The sequence below is a fragment of the Aquarana catesbeiana genome, linkage group LG05 (assembly GCF_042186555.1).
Source record: "Aquarana catesbeiana isolate 2022-GZ linkage group LG05, ASM4218655v1, whole genome shotgun sequence".
In the NCBI taxonomy this organism is placed as follows: Eukaryota; Metazoa; Chordata; class Amphibia; order Anura; family Ranidae; genus Aquarana; species Aquarana catesbeiana.
The window spans coordinates 9,570,481-9,590,588 of NC_133328.1; the positions used below are offsets into that span (position 1 = coordinate 9,570,481).

Below are 20,108 nucleotides of genomic sequence, written 5' to 3' on the forward strand. Positions count from 1 at the left end.
CTCCACCCCCTCCTCTTCTTCTTCCTCCATGGCCTCTTCCTCGGAACCAGCGGTGCTCCGTAGGCGTTCAAGGGGCTACGCAAGTACGCAGGCCAAAAGATGCCATGCGGTGCTTGAGCTGGTGTGCTTGGGGGACAGGAGCCACACTGGGGCAGAGGTTCTGTCAGCTCTGCAGGGGCAGGTTCAGAGGTGGTTGACGCCACGCCAACTTAAGGCAGGAATGGTGGTTTGCGACAATGGCACCAACCTCCTCTCTGCCCTCCGACAGGGACAAATGACCCATGTGCCCTGTTTGGCTCACGTCCTTAACTTGGTGGTGCAGCGGTTCTTGGGCAGGTACCCGGGCTTACAGGATGTCCTGAGGCAGGCCAGGAAAGTCTGTGTGCATTTCCGCCGGTCATATAATGCCAGTGCTCGGCTGACGGACCTCCAAAAGGAGTTTAACCTGCCCAAGAACCGCCTAATCTGTGACATGCCCACCAGGTGGAACTCAACGTTGGCCATGCTGCAGCGGCTGCACACGCAGCAGAGGGCCATAAATGAGTACCTGTGCGACTATGGCACCAGGACAGGGTCAGGGGAGCTTGGTTTTTTTTCCCCACGCCAGTGGGCCATGATCAGGGATGCATGCACTGTCCTGTCACCATTCGAGGAGGCCACGAGGATGGTGAGCAGTGACAGTGCATGCATCAGTGACACTGTCCCCCTTGTCCACCTGTTGGAGCACACGCTGCGTGGAATAATGGACAGGGCACTTGAGGCAGAACAGAGGCAGGAAGAGGAGGACTTCCTTAGCTCTCAAGGCCCCCTTTATCCAGACAGTGTTCCTGCGTGCCCGCCGATCACACAGGAAGAGGACGAGGAGGAAGAGGAGGAGGAGGAAGATTGTGTCAGTATGGAGGTGGAGCCTGGCACTCAGCATCAGCAGCAGTCTTTAAGGGATCAGTCCCAAGAAACACATGGACTTGTACGTGGCTGGGAGGAGGTGGCTGCGGACCATGTCGTTCTTAGTGACCCAGAGGACTCCGGACCGAATGCCTCAGCAAACCTACGCTGCATGGCCTCCCTGATCCTGCAAAGCCTGCGTAAGGATCCTCGTATTCGTGGTATCAAGGAGAAGGACCAATACTGGCTGGCAACCCTCCTTGATCCACGTTACAAGGGTAAGGTTGCGGACCTTATCTTGCCATCGCAGAGGGAGCAGAGGATGAAACATCTTCGGGAGGCCTTGCAGAAAGGTCTGTGCAACGCGTTCCCAGAGACTGGGAGGTTACAAACTCCTGTTTCTGGACAACGTGTTGCTGAGGCTTCGGTCAGTCAAAGAAGGAGCGGTGGAGAAGGTGGCCGTCTGACCGATGCGTTCAGACAATTTTTTGGTCCGCAGCCCCAAGGTATGATCGGTTCCAGCAACCATCGCCAGCGTCTGTTTTACATGGTGCAGGAATACCTAGGGGCAAGATCAGACTTGGACACCTTTCCCACCGAAAATCCTCTGGGTTACTGGGTCTTGAGGATGGATCACTGGCCAGAGCTTGCACAGTATGCAATTGAGCTACTGGCCTGTCCTGCATCCAGCGTTCTTTCGGAACGCACATTCAGTGCTGCTGGAGGCGTGGTAACCGATCACAGGGTGCGTCTGTCCACCGACTCGGTCGATCGGCTGACCTTCATAAAAATGAATGAGTCTTGGATCACCACCAGCTACCAAGCACCTGATGCTGATGTAACCGAATAATTTTTTTTGAAATCTCAGATCCCTTCAAAGACTGCCTATGCTGATGCTGAGTGACTATCCCTGAGTAATTATCCTCTTCCTCCTCAATCATCACGCTGATAGCTTGTTGCAGTGTTGTGGCACCAGCACCAGTGCCTAAGGCCCAATTTTTCTGCCCCTGTCTAACAGGGGCGTGTAATTACAATTTTTGATGCAATACTTTGCAGCAGGGCTCGTTCCTGCGTTCCAACTAGAGTGTCTGTGAGGGGTTGCAGTGTTGTGGCACCAGCACCAGTGCCTAAGGCCCAATTTTTCTGCCCCTGTCTAACAGGGGCGTGTAATTACAATTTTTGAAGCAATAATTTGCAGCAGGGCTCGTTCCTGCGTTCCAACTAGAGTGTCTGTGAGGGGTTGCAGTGTTGTGGCACCAGCACCAGTGCCTAAGGCCTAATTTTTCAGCTCCTGTTCAACAGGGGCATGTAATTACAATTCTTGATCTAATATTTCACAGCAGGGCCCTGTGAGGGCTTACAGTGTTGTGGCCACAGCAACACCTAAGGCCCAAATTTCTGCTGAGTATATAGGGCAGGACCCTACTTTCAAACATCTAACTTACAAACGACTCCTACTTGCAAACGGAAGGAGACAACAGGAAGTGAGATGAAATCTACCCCTAGGAAGGGAAATTCTCTCCTGTAAGAGTTAATATGGGAAAACAAGTTCTCCTTTCCACTGATGCTTTCCAATCCTTGTTCCACAAAAAAACCCAAATTTTCAAAAAACATTTTTCATTGGGACAAAAAAGTGAGGTGAAATCTTCTGAAGAGGAGGAAAGACAGCAAAACAAATGTCACAGGGGTGATAACCCTTCCCTATGTTTTCCAAAAAGCTTAGAAAAGATTTTTTGGCTGGAGCTAAACACGTTAAAAATGTTCAAAATTACAAACAGATTCTACTTAACAACAAACCTACAGTCCCTGTCTTGTTTTGCACCGCCTGTATACTGCTGTTCAGAGTATATAGGGCCTGGTGGCCCCACACCTTTCCTTATTTTAATTTGGGTGCGGGGTTCCCCTTAATATCCATACAAGACCCAAAGGGACTGGTAATGGACTGGGGGGTACCCATGCCGTTTGTCTCACTGATTTTCATCCATATTGCCATGACCCGACATGACATTAAACCCGCAAGCAGTTTTAAATGAGATTTTTTCCTTTAAAAATGACATTTGGTGCAGGGACTGTTCTAAACATGGGAAACACGCGTCACTTTACAGGCATACTATAGACACCCCCCAGGTACGATATTTAAAGGAATATTTCACTTTTTTTTTTTTACTTTAAGCATCATTAAAATCACTGCTCCCGAAAAAACGGCCGTTTTTAAAAGTTTTTTTTGCATTGATACATGTCCCCTGGGGTAGGACCCGGGTCCCCAAACCCTTTTTAGGACAATACCATGCAAATTAGCCTTTAAAATGAGCACTTTTGATTTCGAACGTTCGAGTCCCATAGACGTCAATGGGGTTCTAACGTTCGTGCGAACTTTCGGTCCGTTCGCGGGTTCTGGTGCGAACCGAACCGGGGGGTGTTCGGCTCATCCCTACTAATCAGGTGACTTCTGAAGGCAATTGGTTTCAATAGATTTTAGTTAGGGTATCAGAGTAAAGGGGGCTGAATACAAATGCACACCACACTTTTCAGATATTTGTAAAAAAAAAAAAAAAAAATTAAAAAACATTTATAATTTTCCTCTCACTTCATAATTATTTGCCACTTTGTGTTGGTCTATCGCATAAAATCCAAGTAAAATAAATTTATGGTTTTGGTTGTAACATGACAAAATGTGGAAAATTTCAAGGGGTGTGAACACTTTTTCAAGGCACTGTATGTGGTTTTCAATCGGTAAAGTCAATTTGTTGCAAAATTGAATGGTGAAAGCAAACTAAATTATGAAATATAAATATTTGCACAAATGTTTGTTAGAAAAGGAGGAGGAGTGATGGGGGAGGGGTGAGACTCAAAAGAAGAAAGCTTGATCGGGTCGGGGAAGACTTTTTTTAATTCTATGTGACTTGTACATGCCATAGTACATGGATTTCCCACTTCTTTAGATTGTCATGAAGGAGCCTTCAGATGTTCTTCTATGTTGACTTCTCCAAAATGGCAACTTTTTTTTTTTGTGTTGGAGATTTTCCCTCACTTCCTGTCTGAGGAATGTGATGTCATGTTGCGATATTAAATTAACGAATCAAAGACAAGGAAATATAGTAATTGTAAAGTTGTAGCTGTTATTTTGGTGCAAATGACGGTGTACTTCTCACTTTTATTAAAAGGTGGAGTAATGCTTTAAGTTGTTCTCTTTCAGCCTATTCCCTGCAATGTTACACGTGTGTCTCTGCCACCAGCAACAGCGACTGCATGACAGCGACCAACTGCACATCCGAATTGAACTACTGTCAGACGGTTATAGCAAGTGTTTCAGCCTGTAAGTTTTTCTCACATCACCATGAAGTCTAAGAGCGCAAATCAGTCACAAAGTGTGAATAGAGGGTGTATACAGAGGAATGATAGCAGGTGTATACAGAGGAATGATAGCGGGTGTATACAGAGGAATGATAGTGGGTGTATACAGAGGAATGATAGGGGGTGTATACAGAGGAATGATAGCGGGTGTATACAGAGGAATGATAGTGGTTGTATACAGAGGAATGATAGCGGGTGTATACAGAGGAATGATAGGGGTGTATACAGAAGAATGATAGAGGGTGTATACAGAGGAATGATAGTGGGTGTATACAGAGGAATAATAGTGGGTGTATATAGAGGAATGATAGTGGGTGTATACAGAAGAATGATAGAAGGTGTATACAGAGGAATGATAGCGGGTGTATACAGAGGAATGATAGCGGATGTACCCAGAGGAATGATAGCGGGTGTATATAGAGGAATGATAGCGAGTGTATACAGAGGAATGATAGAGGGTGTATACAGAGGAATGATATCAGGTGTATACAGAGGAATGATAGCGGCTGTATACAGAGGAATGATAGAAGGTGTATACAGAGAAATGATATCGGGTGTATACAAAGGAATGATAGCGGGTGTATACAGAGGAATGATAGCGGGTGTATACAGAGGAATGATAGCGGGTGTATACAGAGGAATGATAGGGGTGTATACAGAAGAATGATAGTGGGTGTATACAGAAGAATGATAGTGGGTGTATATAGAGGAATGATAGTGGGTGTATACAGAGGAATGATAGCGGGTGTATACAGAGGAATGATAGCGGGTGTATACAGAGGAATGATAGCGGGTGTATACAGAGGAATGATAGGGGTGTATACAGAAGAATGATAGAGGGTGTATACAGAGGAATGATAGTGGGTGTATACAGAGGAATAATAGTGGGTGTATATAGAGGAATGATAGTGGGTGTATACAGAAGAATGATAGAAGGTGTATACAGAGGAATGATAGCGGGTGTATACAGAGTAATGATAGCGGATGTACCCAGAGGAATGATAGCGGGTGTATATAGAGGAATGATAGTGGGTGTATACAGAGGAATGATAGAGGGTGTATACAGAGGAATGAAATAAAGGTGTATACAGAGGAATGATAGCGGGTGTATACAGAGGAATGATAGAAGGTGTATACAGAGGAATGATATCAGGTGTATACAGAGGAATGATAGCGGCTGTATACAGAGGAATGATATCAGGTGTATACAGAGGAATGATAGCGGCTGTATACAGAGGAATGATAGTGGGTGTATACAGAGGAATGATAGAAGGTGTATACAGAGGAATGATATCGGGTGTATACAAAGGAATGATAGTAGGGGTATATAGAGGAATGCTAATGGGTGTATATAGAGGATTGATAGTGGGGGTATATAGAGGAATGATAGTGGGTGTATACATAGGAATGATAGTGGGTGTATACAGAGGAATGCTAGAAGGTGTATACAGAGGAATGATAGAGGGTGTATAGAGAGGAATGATATCGGGTGTATACAAAGGAATGATAGCGGGGGTATATAGAGGAATGATAATGGGTGTATATAGAGGATTGATAGTGGGGGTATATAGAGGAATGATAGTGGGTGTATACATAGGAATGATAGTGGGTGTATACAGAGGAATGCTAGAAGGTGTATACAGAGGAATGATAGAGGGTGTATAGAGAGGAATGATAGCGGGTGTATACAGAGGAATGATAGCGGGTGTATACAGAGGAATGATAGCAGGTGCATACAGAGGAATGATAGCGGATGTATACAGAGGAATGATAGTGGGTGTATACAGAGTAATGATAGTGGCTGTATACAGAAGAATGATAGAAGGTATATACAGAGGAATGATAGCAGGTGTATACAGAGGAATGATAGCAGGTGTATACAGAGGAATGATGGTGGGTGTATACAGAGGAATGATAGTGGGTGTATATAGAGGAATGATAGTGAGTGTATACAGAGAAATGATAGTGGGTGTATATAAAGGAATGATAGTGGGTATATACAGAGGAAAGATAGTGGCTGTATACAGAGGAATGATAGTGGGGGTATACAGAGGAATGATAGTCGGTGTATATCGAGGAAAGATAGCGGGTGTATACAGAGGAATAATAGTGGGTGTAGATAGAGGAATGATAGTTGGTATATACAGAGGAATGATAGCGGTTGTATACAGAGGAATGATAGCGGGTGTATACAGAGGAATGATAGCGGGTGTATATAGAGGAATAGTAGTGGGTGTATACAGAGGAATGATAGAGGGTGTATACAGAGGAATGATGGTGGGTGTATACAGACTTACAGAGGAATGATAGTGGGTGTATACAGAGGAATGATAGTGGGTGTGTATATAGAGGAATGATAGGGGGTGTATACAGAGGAATGATAGTGGGTGTATACAGAGGAATGATAGCAGGTGTATATAGAGGAATGATAGCAGGTGTATATAGAGGAATGATAGCGGGTGTATATAGAGGAATGATAGTGGGTGTATACAGAGGAATGATAGCGGGTGTATACAGAGGAATGATATCGGGTGTATACAGAGGAATGATAGCGGGTGTAAACAGAGGAATGATAGAAGGTGTATACAGAGGAATGATATCGGGTGTATACAGAGGGATGATAGTGGGTGTATACAGAGGAATGATAGCGGGGGTATATAGAGGAATGATATCGGGTGTATATAGAGGAATGATAGTGGGTGTATACATAGGAATGAGAGTGGGTGTATATAGAGGAATGATACTGGGTGTATACAGAGGAATGATAGTGGGTGTATACAAAGATATGATAGCGGGTGTATACAGAGGAATGATAGTGGGTGTATACAGAGGAATGCTAGCGGGGGTGTGTGACAGACCTAGCCAGGACAGAGGCTGTTGGAGAGGACTAAATGCAAGCCTGTTGCCTTTTGATTATGGGCCCTAGCATTTGGGGGAATGGTGCTCTCTGTGAGCTGTATGCCTGGGGACCCTGGGGTTGGTGTTACTTTGGATTCAGCTCCATGTCCCCCCAAAACACACAGACTCCGGGAACCCTTTATATGCCATATTAGAATGATAAGACTGAATTATACTGTTGGGACACATCCTGTGAGGAGATGCTGGTGTCATCCACTCCAACTACCTGTATTTATGTTAATTCAATGAGCTGATGACATTGTCCTCTATACAATGTAGGAGACGAGACGACTCCTATTGGAGCTGCTGCTATTGTGAGAAAATGTCCTGTGATAATTAACTCAGTCTGGGCAAAAGGTCATGTCTCAGTCACCTGGGCTGTATAAAGGATTAGTTAATTAGCTCATGTTAATTAGGTTAATTAGGTTACAGTTGTATTGTTAGAGGAGGTTCCAACGGCATATAAAGTCTTGAAATTTTGATTCTAAATTAAACAGTTCATGTTAGCAACAAGCAAGTGTCGCCTTGTTTTGTGCTCAGAGAGGTTGGAATATCTGATATCTGTATACAGACTGGGAGGAAGTGGTATATGACGGAAGCACTCAAGCGGAGTGTGGGACGTTCCGTGACAGTGTGTATATAGAGGAATGATAGCGGGTGTGTATATAGAGGAATGATAGCGGGTATATATAGAGGAATGATAGTGGGTGTATACAGAGGAATGATATCGGGTGTATACAGAGGAATGATAAAGGTGTATACAGAGGAATGATAGTGGGTGTATACAAAGGAATGATAGTGGGTGTATACAGAGGAATGATAGTGGGTGTATACAGAGGAATGATAGTGTGTGTATACAGAGGAAAGATAGTGGGTGTATATAGAGGAATGATAGTGGGTGTAGATAGAGGAATGATAGCGGGTGTAGATAGAGGAATGATAGCGGGTGTATATAGAGGAATGATAGTGGGTGTATACAAAGATATGATAGCAGATGTATACAGAGGAATGATAGCGGGTGTGTATATAGAGGAATGATAGCGGGTGTATATAGAGGAATGATAGCGGGTGTATACAGAGGAATGATAGTGGGTGTATACAGAGGAATGATAGTGGGTGTATACAGACTTACAGAGGAATGATAGTGTGTGTATACAGAGTAATGATAGTGGGTGTATACAGAGGAATGATAGCAGGTGTATATAGAGGAATGATCGTGGGTGTATACAGAGGAATGATATCGATTGTATACAGAGGAATGATAGTGGGTGTATACAGAGGAATGATAGTGTGTGTATACAGAGGAAAGATAGTGGGTGTATATAGAGGAATGATAGCGGGTGTAGATAGAGGAATGATAGCGGGTGTATATAGAGGAATGATAGTGGGTGTATACAAAGATATGATAGCAGGTGTATACAGAGGAATGATAGCGGGTGTGTATATAGAGGAATGATAGCGGGTGTATATAGAGGAATGAGAGCGGGTGTATACAGAGGAATGATAGTGGGTGTATACAGAGGAATGATAGTGGGTGTATACAGAGGAATGATAGTGGGTGTATACAGACTTACAGAGGAATGATAGTGTGTGTATACAGAGTAATGATAGTGGGTGTATACAGAGGAATGATAGCGGGTGTATATAGAGGAATGATCGTGGGTGTATACAGAGGAATGATATCGATTGTATACAGAGGAATGATAGTGGGTGTATACAGAGGAATGATAGAAGGTGTATACAGAGGAATGATAGTGGGTGTATACAGAGGAATGATAGAAGGTGTATACAGAGGAATGATATCGGGTGTATACAGAGGAATGATATCGGGTGCATACAGAGGAATAATAGCGGGGGATATATAGAGGAATGATAATGGGTGTATATAGAGGAATGATAGTGGGTGTATACATAGGAATGATCGTGGGTGTATATAGAGGAATGATAGCGGGTGTATAGAGAGGAATGATAGCGGGTGTATAGAGAGGAATGATAGCGGGTGTATACAGAGGAATGATAGCGGGTGTATACAGAGGAATGATAGCGGGTGTATACAGAGGAATGATAGCGGGTGTATACAGAGGAATGATAGCGGGGGTATATAGAGGAATGATAATGGGTGTATACAGAGGAATGATAGTGGGTGTATATAGAGGAATGATAGCGGGTGTATAGAGAGGAATGATAGCGGGTGTATACAGAGGAATGATAGGGGGTGTATACAGAGGAATGATAGCGGGTGTATACAGAGGAATGATAGCGGGGGTATATAGAGGAATGATAGTGGGTGTATATAGAGGAATGATAGTGGGTGTATATAGAGGAATGATAGTGGCTGTATACAGAGGAATGATAGTGGGTGTATATAGAGGAATGATAGCGGGTGTATAGAGAGGAATGATAGCGGGTGTATACAGAGGAATGATAGCGGGTGTATACAGAGGAATGATAGCGGGTGTATACAGAGGAATGATAGGGGTGTATACAGAAGAATGATAGTGGGTGTATACAGAGGAATGATAGCGGGTGTATACAGAGGAATGATAATGGGTGTATACAGAGGAATGATAGTGGGTGTATACAGAGGAATGATAGTGGGCGTATACAGAGGAATAATAGTGGGTGTATACAGAGGATTGATAGTGGGTGTATACAGAAGAATGATAGAGGGTGTATACAGAGGAATGATAGTGGGTGTATACAGAGGAATGATAGTGGGTGTATACAGAGGAATAATAGTGGGTGTATACAGAGGAATGATAGTGGGCGTATACAGAGGAATGATAGCGGGTGTATACAGAGGAATGATAGCGGGTGTATACAGAGGAATGATAGCGGGTGTATACAGAGGAATGATAGCGGGTGTATACAGAGGAATGATAGCGGGTGTATACAGAAGAATGATAGGGGTGTATACAGAAGAATGATAGAGGGTGTATACAGAGGAATGATAGTGGGTGTATACAGAGGAATGATAGTGGGTGTATACAGAGGAATAATAGTGGGTGTATACAGAGGAATGATAGTGGGTGTATACAGAGGAATAATAGTGGGTGTATATAGAGGAATGATAGTGGGTGTATACAGAAGAATGATAGAAGGTGTATACAGAGGAATGATAGCGGGTGTATACAGAAGAATGATAGCGGATGTATATAGAGGAATGATAGCGGGTGTATACAGAGGAATGATAGCGGGTGTATAGAGAGGAATGATAGCGGGTGTATAGAGAGGAATGATAGCGGGTGTATACAGAGGAATGATAGCGGGTGTATACAGAGGAATGATAGCGGGTGTATACAGAGGAATGATAGCGGGTGTACACAGAGGAATGATAGTGGGTGTATACAGAGGAATGATAGCGGGTGTATACAGAGGAATGATAGCGGGTGTATACAGAGGAATGATAGCGGGTGTATACAGAGGAATGATAGTGGGTGTATACAGAGGAATGATAGCGGGTGTATACAGAGGAATGATAGCGGGTGTATACAGAGGAATGATAGGGGTGTATACAGAAGAATGATAGAAGGTGTATACAGAGGAATGATAGCGGGTGTATACAGAGTAATGATAGCGGATGTACCCAGAGGAATGATAGCGGGTGTATATAGAGGAATGATAGTGGGTGTATACAGAGGAATGATAGAGGGTGTATACAGAGGAATGAAATAAAGGTGTATACAGAGGAATGATAGCGGGTGTATACAGAGGAATGATAGAAGGTGTATACAGAGGAATGATATCAGGTGTATACAGAGGAATGATAGCGGCTGTATACAGAGGAATGATATCAGGTGTATACAGAGGAATGATAGCGGCTGTATACAGAGGAATGATAGTGGGTGTATACAGAGGAATGATAGAAGGTGTATACAGAGGAATGATATCGGGTGTATGCAAAGGAATGATAGCGGGGGTATATAGAGGAATGATAATGGGTGTATATAGAGGATTGATAGTGGGGGTATATAGAGGAATGATAGTGGGTGTATACATAGGAATGATAGTGGGTGTATACAGAGGAATGCTAGAAGGTGTATACAGAGGAATGATAGAGGGTGTATAGAGAGGAATGATAGCGGGTGTATACAGAGGAATGATAGCGGGTGTATACAGAGGAATGATAGCAGGTGCATACAGAGGAATGATAGCGGGTGTATACAGAGGAATGATAGCGGGTGTATAGAGAGGAATGATAGCGGGTGTATAGAGAGGAATGATAGCGGGTGTATACAGAGGAATGATAGCGGGTGTATACAGAGGAATGATAGTGGGTGTATACAGAGGAATGATAGCGGGTGTATACAGAGGAATGATAGCGGGTGTATACAGAGGAATGATAGTGAGTGTATACAGAGGAATGATAGCGGGTGTATACAGAGGAATGATAGCGGGTGTATACAGAGGAATGATAGGGGTGTATACAGAAGAATGATAGAGGGTGTATACAGAGGAATGATAGTGGGTGTATACAGAGGAATAATAGTGGGTGTATATAGAGGAATGATAGTGGGTGTATACAGAAGAATGATAGAAGGTGTATACAGAGGAATGATAGCGGGTGTATACAGAGGAATGATAGCGGATGTACCCAGAGGAATGATAGCGAGTGTATACAGAGGAATGATAGAGGGTGTATACAGAGGAATGAAATAAAGGTGTATACAGAGGAATGATAGCGGGTGTATACAGAGGAATGATAGAAGGTGTATACAGAGGAATGATATCAGGTGTATACAGAGGAATGATAGCGGCTGTATACAGAGGAATGATAGAAGGTGTATACAGAGAAATGATATCGGGTGTATACAAAGGAATGATAGCGGGGGTATATAGAGGAATGATAGTGGGTGTATATAGAGGAATGATAGCGGGTATATACAGAGGAATGATAGCGGGTGTATAGAGAGGAATGATAGCGGGTGTATAGAGAGGAATGATAGCGGGTGTATACAGAGGAATGATAGCGGGTGTATACAGAGGAATGATAGCGGGTGTATACAGAGGAATGATAGGGGTGTATACAGAAGAATGATAGTGGGTGTATACAGAAGAATGATAGTGGGTGTATATAGAGGAATGATAGTGGGTGTATACAGAGGAATGATAGCGGGTGTATACAGAGGAATGATGGCGGGTGTATACAGAGGAATGATAGCGGGTGTATACAGAGGAATGATAGGGGTGTATACAGAAGAATGATAGAGGGTGTATACAGAGGAATGATAGTGGGTGTATACAGAGGAATAATAGTGGGTGTATATAGAGGAATGATAGTGGGTGTATACAGAAGAATGATAGAAGGTGTATACAGAGGAATGATAGCGGGTGTATACAGAGTAATGATAGCGGATGTACCCAGAGGAATGATAGCGGGTGTATATAGAGGAATGATAGTGGGTGTATACAGAGGAATGATAGAGGGTGTATACAGAGGAATGAAATAAAGGTGTATACAGAGGAATGATAGCGGGTGTATACAGAGGAATGATAGAAGGTGTATACAGAGGAATGATATCAGGTGTATACAGAGGAATGATAGCGGCTGTATACAGAGGAATGATATCAGGTGTATACAGAGGAATGATAGCGGCTGTATACAGAGGAATGATAGTGGGTGTATACAGAGGAATGATAGAAGGTGTATACAGAGGAATGATATCGGGTGTATACAAAGGAATGATAGTAGGGGTATATAGAGGAATGCTAATGGGTGTATATAGAGGATTGATAGTGGGGGTATATAGAGGAATGATAGTGGGTGTATACATAGGAATGATAGTGGGTGTATACAGAGGAATGCTAGAAGGTGTATACAGAGGAATGATAGAGGGTGTATAGAGAGGAATGATATCGGGTGTATACAAAGGAATGATAGCGGGGGTATATAGAGGAATGATAATGGGTGTATATAGAGGATTGATAGTGGGGGTATATAGAGGAATGATAGTGGGTGTATACATAGGAATGATAGTGGGTGTATACAGAGGAATGCTAGAAGGTGTATACAGAGGAATGATAGAGGGTGTATAGAGAGGAATGATAGCGGGTGTATACAGAGGAATGATAGCGGGTGTATACAGAGGAATGATAGCAGGTGCATACAGAGGAATGATAGCGGATGTATACAGAGGAATGATAGTGGGTGTATACAGAGTAATGATAGTGGCTGTATACAGAAGAATGATAGAAGGTATATACAGAGGAATGATAGCAGGTGTATACAGAGGAATGATAGCAGGTGTATACAGAGGAATGATGGTGGGTGTATACAGAGGAATGATAGTGGGTGTATATAGAGGAATGATAGTGAGTGTATACAGAGAAATGATAGTGGGTGTATATAAAGGAATGATAGTGGGTATATACAGAGGAAAGATAGTGGCTGTATACAGAGGAATGATAGTGGGGGTATACAGAGGAATGATAGTCGGTGTATATCGAGGAAAGATAGCGGGTGTATACAGAGGAATAATAGTGGGTGTAGATAGAGGAATGATAGTTGGTATATACAGAGGAATGATAGCGGTTGTATACAGAGGAATGATAGCGGGTGTATACAGAGGAATGATAGCGGGTGTATATAGAGGAATAATAGTGGGTGTATACAGAGGAATGATAGAGGGTGTATACAGAGGAATGATGGTGGGTGTATACAGACTTACAGAGGAATGATAGTGGGTGTATACAGAGGAATGATAGTGGGTGTGTATATAGAGGAATGATAGGGGGTGTATACAGAGGAATGATAGTGGGTGTATACAGAGGAATGATAGCAGGTGTATATAGAGGAATGATAGCAGGTGTATATAGAGGAATGATAGCGGGTGTATATAGAGGAATGATAGTGGGTGTATACAGAGGAATGATAGCGGGTGTATACAGAGGAATGATATCGGGTGTATACAGAGGAATGATAGCGGGTGTAATCAGAGGAATGATAGAAGGTGTATACAGAGGAATGATATCGGGTGTATACAGAGGGATGATAGTGGGTGTATACAGAGGAATGATAGCGGGGGTATATAGAGGAATGATATCGGGTGTATATAGAGGAATGATAGTGGGTGTATACATAGGAATGAGAGTGGGTGTATATAGAGGAATGATACTGGGTGTATACAGAGGAATGATAGTGGGTGTATACAAAGATATGATAGCGGGTGTATACAGAGGAATGATAGTGGGTGTATACAGAGGAATGATAGCGGGGGTGTGTGACAGACCTAGCCAGGACAGAGGCTGTTGGAGAGGACTAAATGCAAGCCTGTTGCCTTTTGATTATGGGCCCTAGCATTTGGGGGAATGGTGCTCTCTGTGAGCTGTATGCCTGGGGACCCTGGGGTTGGTGTTACTTTGGATTCAGCTCCATGTCCCCCCAAAACACACAGACTCCGGGAACCCTTTATATGCCATATTAGAATGATAAAACTGAATTATACTGTTGGGACACATCCTGTGAGGAGATTCTGGTGTCATCAACTCCAACTACCTGTATTTATGTTAATTCAATGAGCTGATGACATTGTCCTCTATACAATGTAGGAGACGAGACGACTCCTATTGGAGCTGCTGCTATTGTGAGAAAATGTCCTGTGATAATTAACTCAGTCTGGGCAAAAGGTCATGTCTCAGTCACCTGGGCTGTATAAAGGATTAGTTAATTAGCTCATGTTAATTAGGTTAATTAGGTTACAGTTGTATTGTTAGAGGAGGTTCCAACGGCATATAAAGTCTTGAAATTTTGATTCTAAATTAAACAGTTCATGTTAGCAACAAGCAAGTGTCGCCTTGTTTTGTGCTCAGAGAGGTTGGAATATCTGATATCTGTATACAGACTGGGAGGAAGTGGTATATGACGGAAGCACTCAAGCGGAGTGTGGGACGTTCCGTGACAGTGTGTATATAGAGGAATGATAGCGGGTGTGTATATAGAGGAATGATAGCGGGTATATATAGGGGAATGATAGTGGGTGTATACAGAGGAATGATATCGGGTGTATACAGAGGAAAGATAAAGGTGTATACAGAGGAATGATAGTGGGTGTATACAAAGGAATGATAGTGGGTGTATACAGAGGAATGATAGTGGGTGTATACAGAGGAATGATAGTGTGTGTATACAGAGGAAAGATAGTGGGTGTATATAGAGGAATGATAGTGGGTGTAGATAGAGGAATGATAGCGGGTGTAGATAGAGGAATGATAGCGGGTGTATATAGAGGAATGATAGTGGGTGTATACAAAGATATGATAGCAGATGTATACAGAGGAATGATAGCGGGTGTGTATATAGAGGAATGATAGCGGGTGTATATAGAGGAATGATAGCGGGTGTATACAGAGGAATGATAGTGGGTGTATACAGAGGAATGATAGTGGGTGTATACAGACTTACAGAGGAATGATAGTGTGTGTATACAGAGTAATGATAGTGGGTGTATACAGAGGAATGATAGCAGGTGTATATAGAGGAATGATCGTGGGTGTATACAGAGGAATGATATCGATTGTATACAGAGGAATGATAGTGGGTGTATACAGAGGAATGATAGTGTGTGTATACAGAGGAAAGATAGTGGGTGTATATAGAGGAATGATAGCGGGTGTAGATAGAGGAATGATAGCGGGTGTATATAGAGGAATGATAGTGGGTGTATACAAAGATATGATAGCAGGTGTATACAGAGGAATGATAGCGGGTGTGTATATAGAGGAATGATAGCGGGTGTATATAGAGGAATGAGAGCGGGTGTATACAGAGGAATGATAGTGGGTGTATACAGAGGAATGATAGTGGGTGTATACAGAGGAATGATAGTGGGTGTATACAGACTTACAGAGGAATGATAGTGTGTGTATACAGAGTAATGATAGTGGGTGTATACAGAGGAAAGATAGCGGGTGTATATAGAGGAATGATCGTGGGTGTATACAGAGGAATGATATCGATTGTATACAGAGGAATGATAGTGGGTGTATACAGAGGAATGATAGAAGGTGTATACAGAGGAATGATATCGGGTGTATACAGAGGAATGATATCGGGTGCATACAGAGGAATAATAGCGGGGGATATATAGAGGAATGATAATGGGTGTATATAGAGGAATGATAGTGGGTGTATACATAGGAATGATCGTGGGTGTATATAGAGGAATGATAGCGGGTGTATAGAGAGGAATGATAGCGGGTGTATAGAGAGGAATGATAGCGGGTGTATAGAGAGGAATGATAGCGGGTGTATACAGAGGAATGATAGCGGGTGTATACAGAGGAATGATAGCGGGTGTATACAGAGGAATGATAGCGGGGGTATATAGAGGAATGATAATGGGTGTATACAGAGGAATGATAGTGGGTGTATATAGAGGAATGATAGCGGGTGTATAGAGAGGAATGATAGCGGGTGTATACAGAGGAATGATAGGGGGTGTATACAGAGGAATGATAGCGGGTGTATACAGAGGAATGATAGCGGAGGTATATAGAGGAATGATAGTGGGTGTATATAGAGGAATGATAGCGGGTGTATATAGAGGAATGATAGTGGCTGTATACAGAGGAATGATAGTGGGTGTATATAGAGGAATGATAGCGGGTGTATAGAGAGGAATGATAGCGGGTGTATACAGAGGAATGATATGGGGTGTATACAGAGGAATGATAGCGGGTGTATACAGAGGAATGATAGTGGGTGTATACAGAGGAATGATAGCAGGGGTATATAGAGGAATGATAATGGGTGTATATAGAGGAATGATAGTGGGTGTATACAGAGGAATGTTAGTGGGTGTAGATAGAGGAATGATAACGGGTGTATATAGAGGAGTGATAGTGGGTGTTTACATAGGAATGATAGCGGGGGTATATAGAGGAATGATAGTGGGTGTATATAGAGGAATGATAGTGGGTGTATATAGAGGAATGATAGCGGGTGTATAGAGAGGAATGATAGTGGGTGTATACAGAGGAATGGTAGTGGGTGTATACAGAGGAATGATAGCGGGGGTATATAGAGGATTGATAGTGGGGGTATATAGAGGAATGATAGTGGGTGTATACATAGGAATGATAGTGGGTGTATACAGAGGAATGCTAGAAGGTGTATACAGAGGAATGATAGAGGGTGTATACAGAGGAATGATAGCGGGGGTATATAGAGGAATGATAATGGGTGTATACAGAGGAATGATATTGGGTGTATATAGAGGTATGATAGCGGGTGTATAGAGAGGAATGATAGCGGGTGTATACAGAAGAATGATAGAAGGTATATACAGAGGAATGATAGCAGGTGTATACAGAGGAATGATAGCAGGTGTATACAGAGGAATGATGGTGGGTATATACAGAGGAATGATAGTGGGTGTATACAGAGGAATGATAGCGGGTGTATACAGAGGAATGATATCGGGTGTATACAGAGGAATGATAACGGGTGTAATCAGAGGAATGATAGAAGGTGTATACAGAGGAATGATATCGGGTGTATACAGAGGGATGATAGTGGGTGTATACAGAGGAATGATAGCGGGGGTATATAGAGGAATGATGATGGGTGTATATAGAGGAATGATAGTGGGTGTATACATAGGAATGAGAGTGGGTGTATATAGAGGAATGATACTGGGTGTATACAGAGGAATGATAGTGGGTGTATACAAAGATATGATAGCGGGTGTATACAGAGGAATGATAGTGGGTGTATACAGAGGAATGATAGCGGGGGTGTGTGACAGACCTAGCCAGGACAGAGGCTGTTGGAGAGGACTAAATGCAAGCCTGTTGCCTTTTGATTATGGGCCCTAGCATTTGGGGGAATGGTGCTCTCTGTGAGCTGTATGCCTGGGGACCCTGGGGTTGGTGTTACTTTGGATTCAGCTCCATGTCCCCCCAAAACACACAGACTCTGGGAACCCTTTATATGCCATATTAGAATGATAAGACTGAATTATACTGTTGGGACACATCCTGTGAGGAGATGCTGGTGTCATCCACTCCAACTACCTGTATTTATGTTAATTCAATGAGCTGATGACATTGTCCTCTATACAATGTAGGAGACGAGACGACTCCTATTGGAGCTGCTGCTATTGTGAGAAAATGTCCTGTGATAATTAACTCAGTCTGGGCAAAAGGTCATGTCTCAGTCACCTGGGCTGTATAAAGGATTAGTTAATTAGCTCATGTTAATTAGGTTAATTAGGTTACAGTTGTATTGTTAGAGGAGGTTCCAACGGCATATAAAGTCTTGTAATTTTGATTCTAAATTAAACAGTTCATGTTAGCAACAAGCAAGTGTCGCCTTGTTTTGTGCTCAGAGAGGTTGGAATATCTGATATCTGTATACAGACTGGGAGGAAGTGGTATATGACGGAAGCACTCAAGCGGAGTGTGGGACGTTCCGTGACAGTGTGTATATAGAGGAATGATAGCGGGTGTGTATATAGAGGAATGATAGCGGGTGTATATAGAGGAATGATAGTGGGTGTATACAGAGGAATGATATCGGGTGTATACAGATGAATGATAAAGGTGTATACAGAGGAATGATAGTGGGTGTATACAAAGGAATGATAGTGGGTGTATACAGAGGAATGATAGCGGGTGTATACAGAGGAATGATAGTGTGTGTATACAGAGGAATGATAGTGGGTGTATACAGAGGAATGATAGTGTGTGTATACAGAGGAATGATAGTGGGTGTATACAGAGGAAAGATAGTGGGTGTATATAGAGGAATGATAGTGGGTGTAGATAGAGGAATGATAGCGGGTGTAGATAGAGGAATGATAGCGGGTGTATATAGAGGAATGATAGTGGGTGTATACAAAGATATGATAGCAGATGTATACAGAGGAATGATAGCGGGTGTGTATATAGAGGAATGATAGCGGGTGTATATAGAGGAATGATAGTGGGTGTATACAGAGGAATGATAGTGGGTGTATACAGAGGAATGATAGTGGGTGTATACAGACTTACAGAGGAATGATAGTGTGTATACAGAGTAATGATAGTGGGTGTATACAGAGGAATGATAGCGGGTGTATATAGAGGAATGATCGTGGGTGTATACAGAGGAATGATATCGATTGTATACAGAGGAATGATAGTGGGTGTATACAGAGGAATGATAGTGGGTGTATACAGAGGAATGATAGTGGGTGTATACAGAGGAATGCTAGTGGGTGTATACAGAGGAATGATAGTGTGTGTATACAGAGGAATGATAGTGTGTGTATACAGAGGAATGATAGTGTGTGTATACAGAGGAATGATAGTGGGTGTATACAGAGGAATGATAGTGTGTGTATACAGAGGAAAGATAGTGGGTGTATATAGAGGAATGATAGCGGGTGTAGATAGAGGAATGATAGCGGGTGTATATAGAGGAATGATAAAGGTGTATACAGAGGAATGATAGTGGGTGTATACAAAGGAATGATAGTGGGTGTATACAGAGGAATGATAGCGGGTGTATACAGACTTACAGAGGAATGATAGTGTGTGTATACAGAGTAATGATAGTGGGTGTATACAGAGGAATGATAGCGGGTGTATATAGAGGAATGAACGTGGGTGTATACAGAGGAATGATATCGATTGTATACAGAGGAATGATAGTGGGTGTATACAGAGGAATGATAGTGGGTGTATACAGAGGAATGATAGTGTGTGTATACAGAGGAAAGATAGTGGGTGTATATAGAGGAATGATAGCGGGTGTAGATAGAGGAATGATAGCGGGTGTATATAGAGGAATGATAGTGGGTGTATACAAAGATATGATAGCAGGTGTATACAGAGGAATGATAGCGGGTGTGTATATAGAGGAATGATAGCGGGTGTATATAGAGGAATGATAGCGGGTGTATACAGAGGAATGATAGTGGGTGTATACAGAGGAATGATAGTGGGTGTATACAGAGGAATGATAGTGGGTGTATACAGACTTACAGAGG

General features: G+C 42.7%; 1 protein-coding gene across 3 annotated transcripts in view; it reads left to right on the top strand.

Annotated features, from left to right (window-relative positions):
• Positions 1–20,108, top strand: part of LOC141145769 (lymphocyte antigen 6E-like) — a 135,062-nt gene that overhangs the window by 99,067 nt on the left and 15,887 nt on the right. For all 3 annotated transcript variants that reach the window (XR_012244630.1, XM_073632646.1, XM_073632648.1), the window contains exon 2: positions 4,082–4,201. Coding sequence is in view for 2 of the 3 variants with exons in the window: in XM_073632646.1 (XP_073488747.1) it covers positions 4,082–4,201 (120 nt within the window). In the remaining variant the exon portion in view is untranslated. The remainder of the gene's footprint in view (positions 1–4,081; positions 4,202–20,108) is intronic.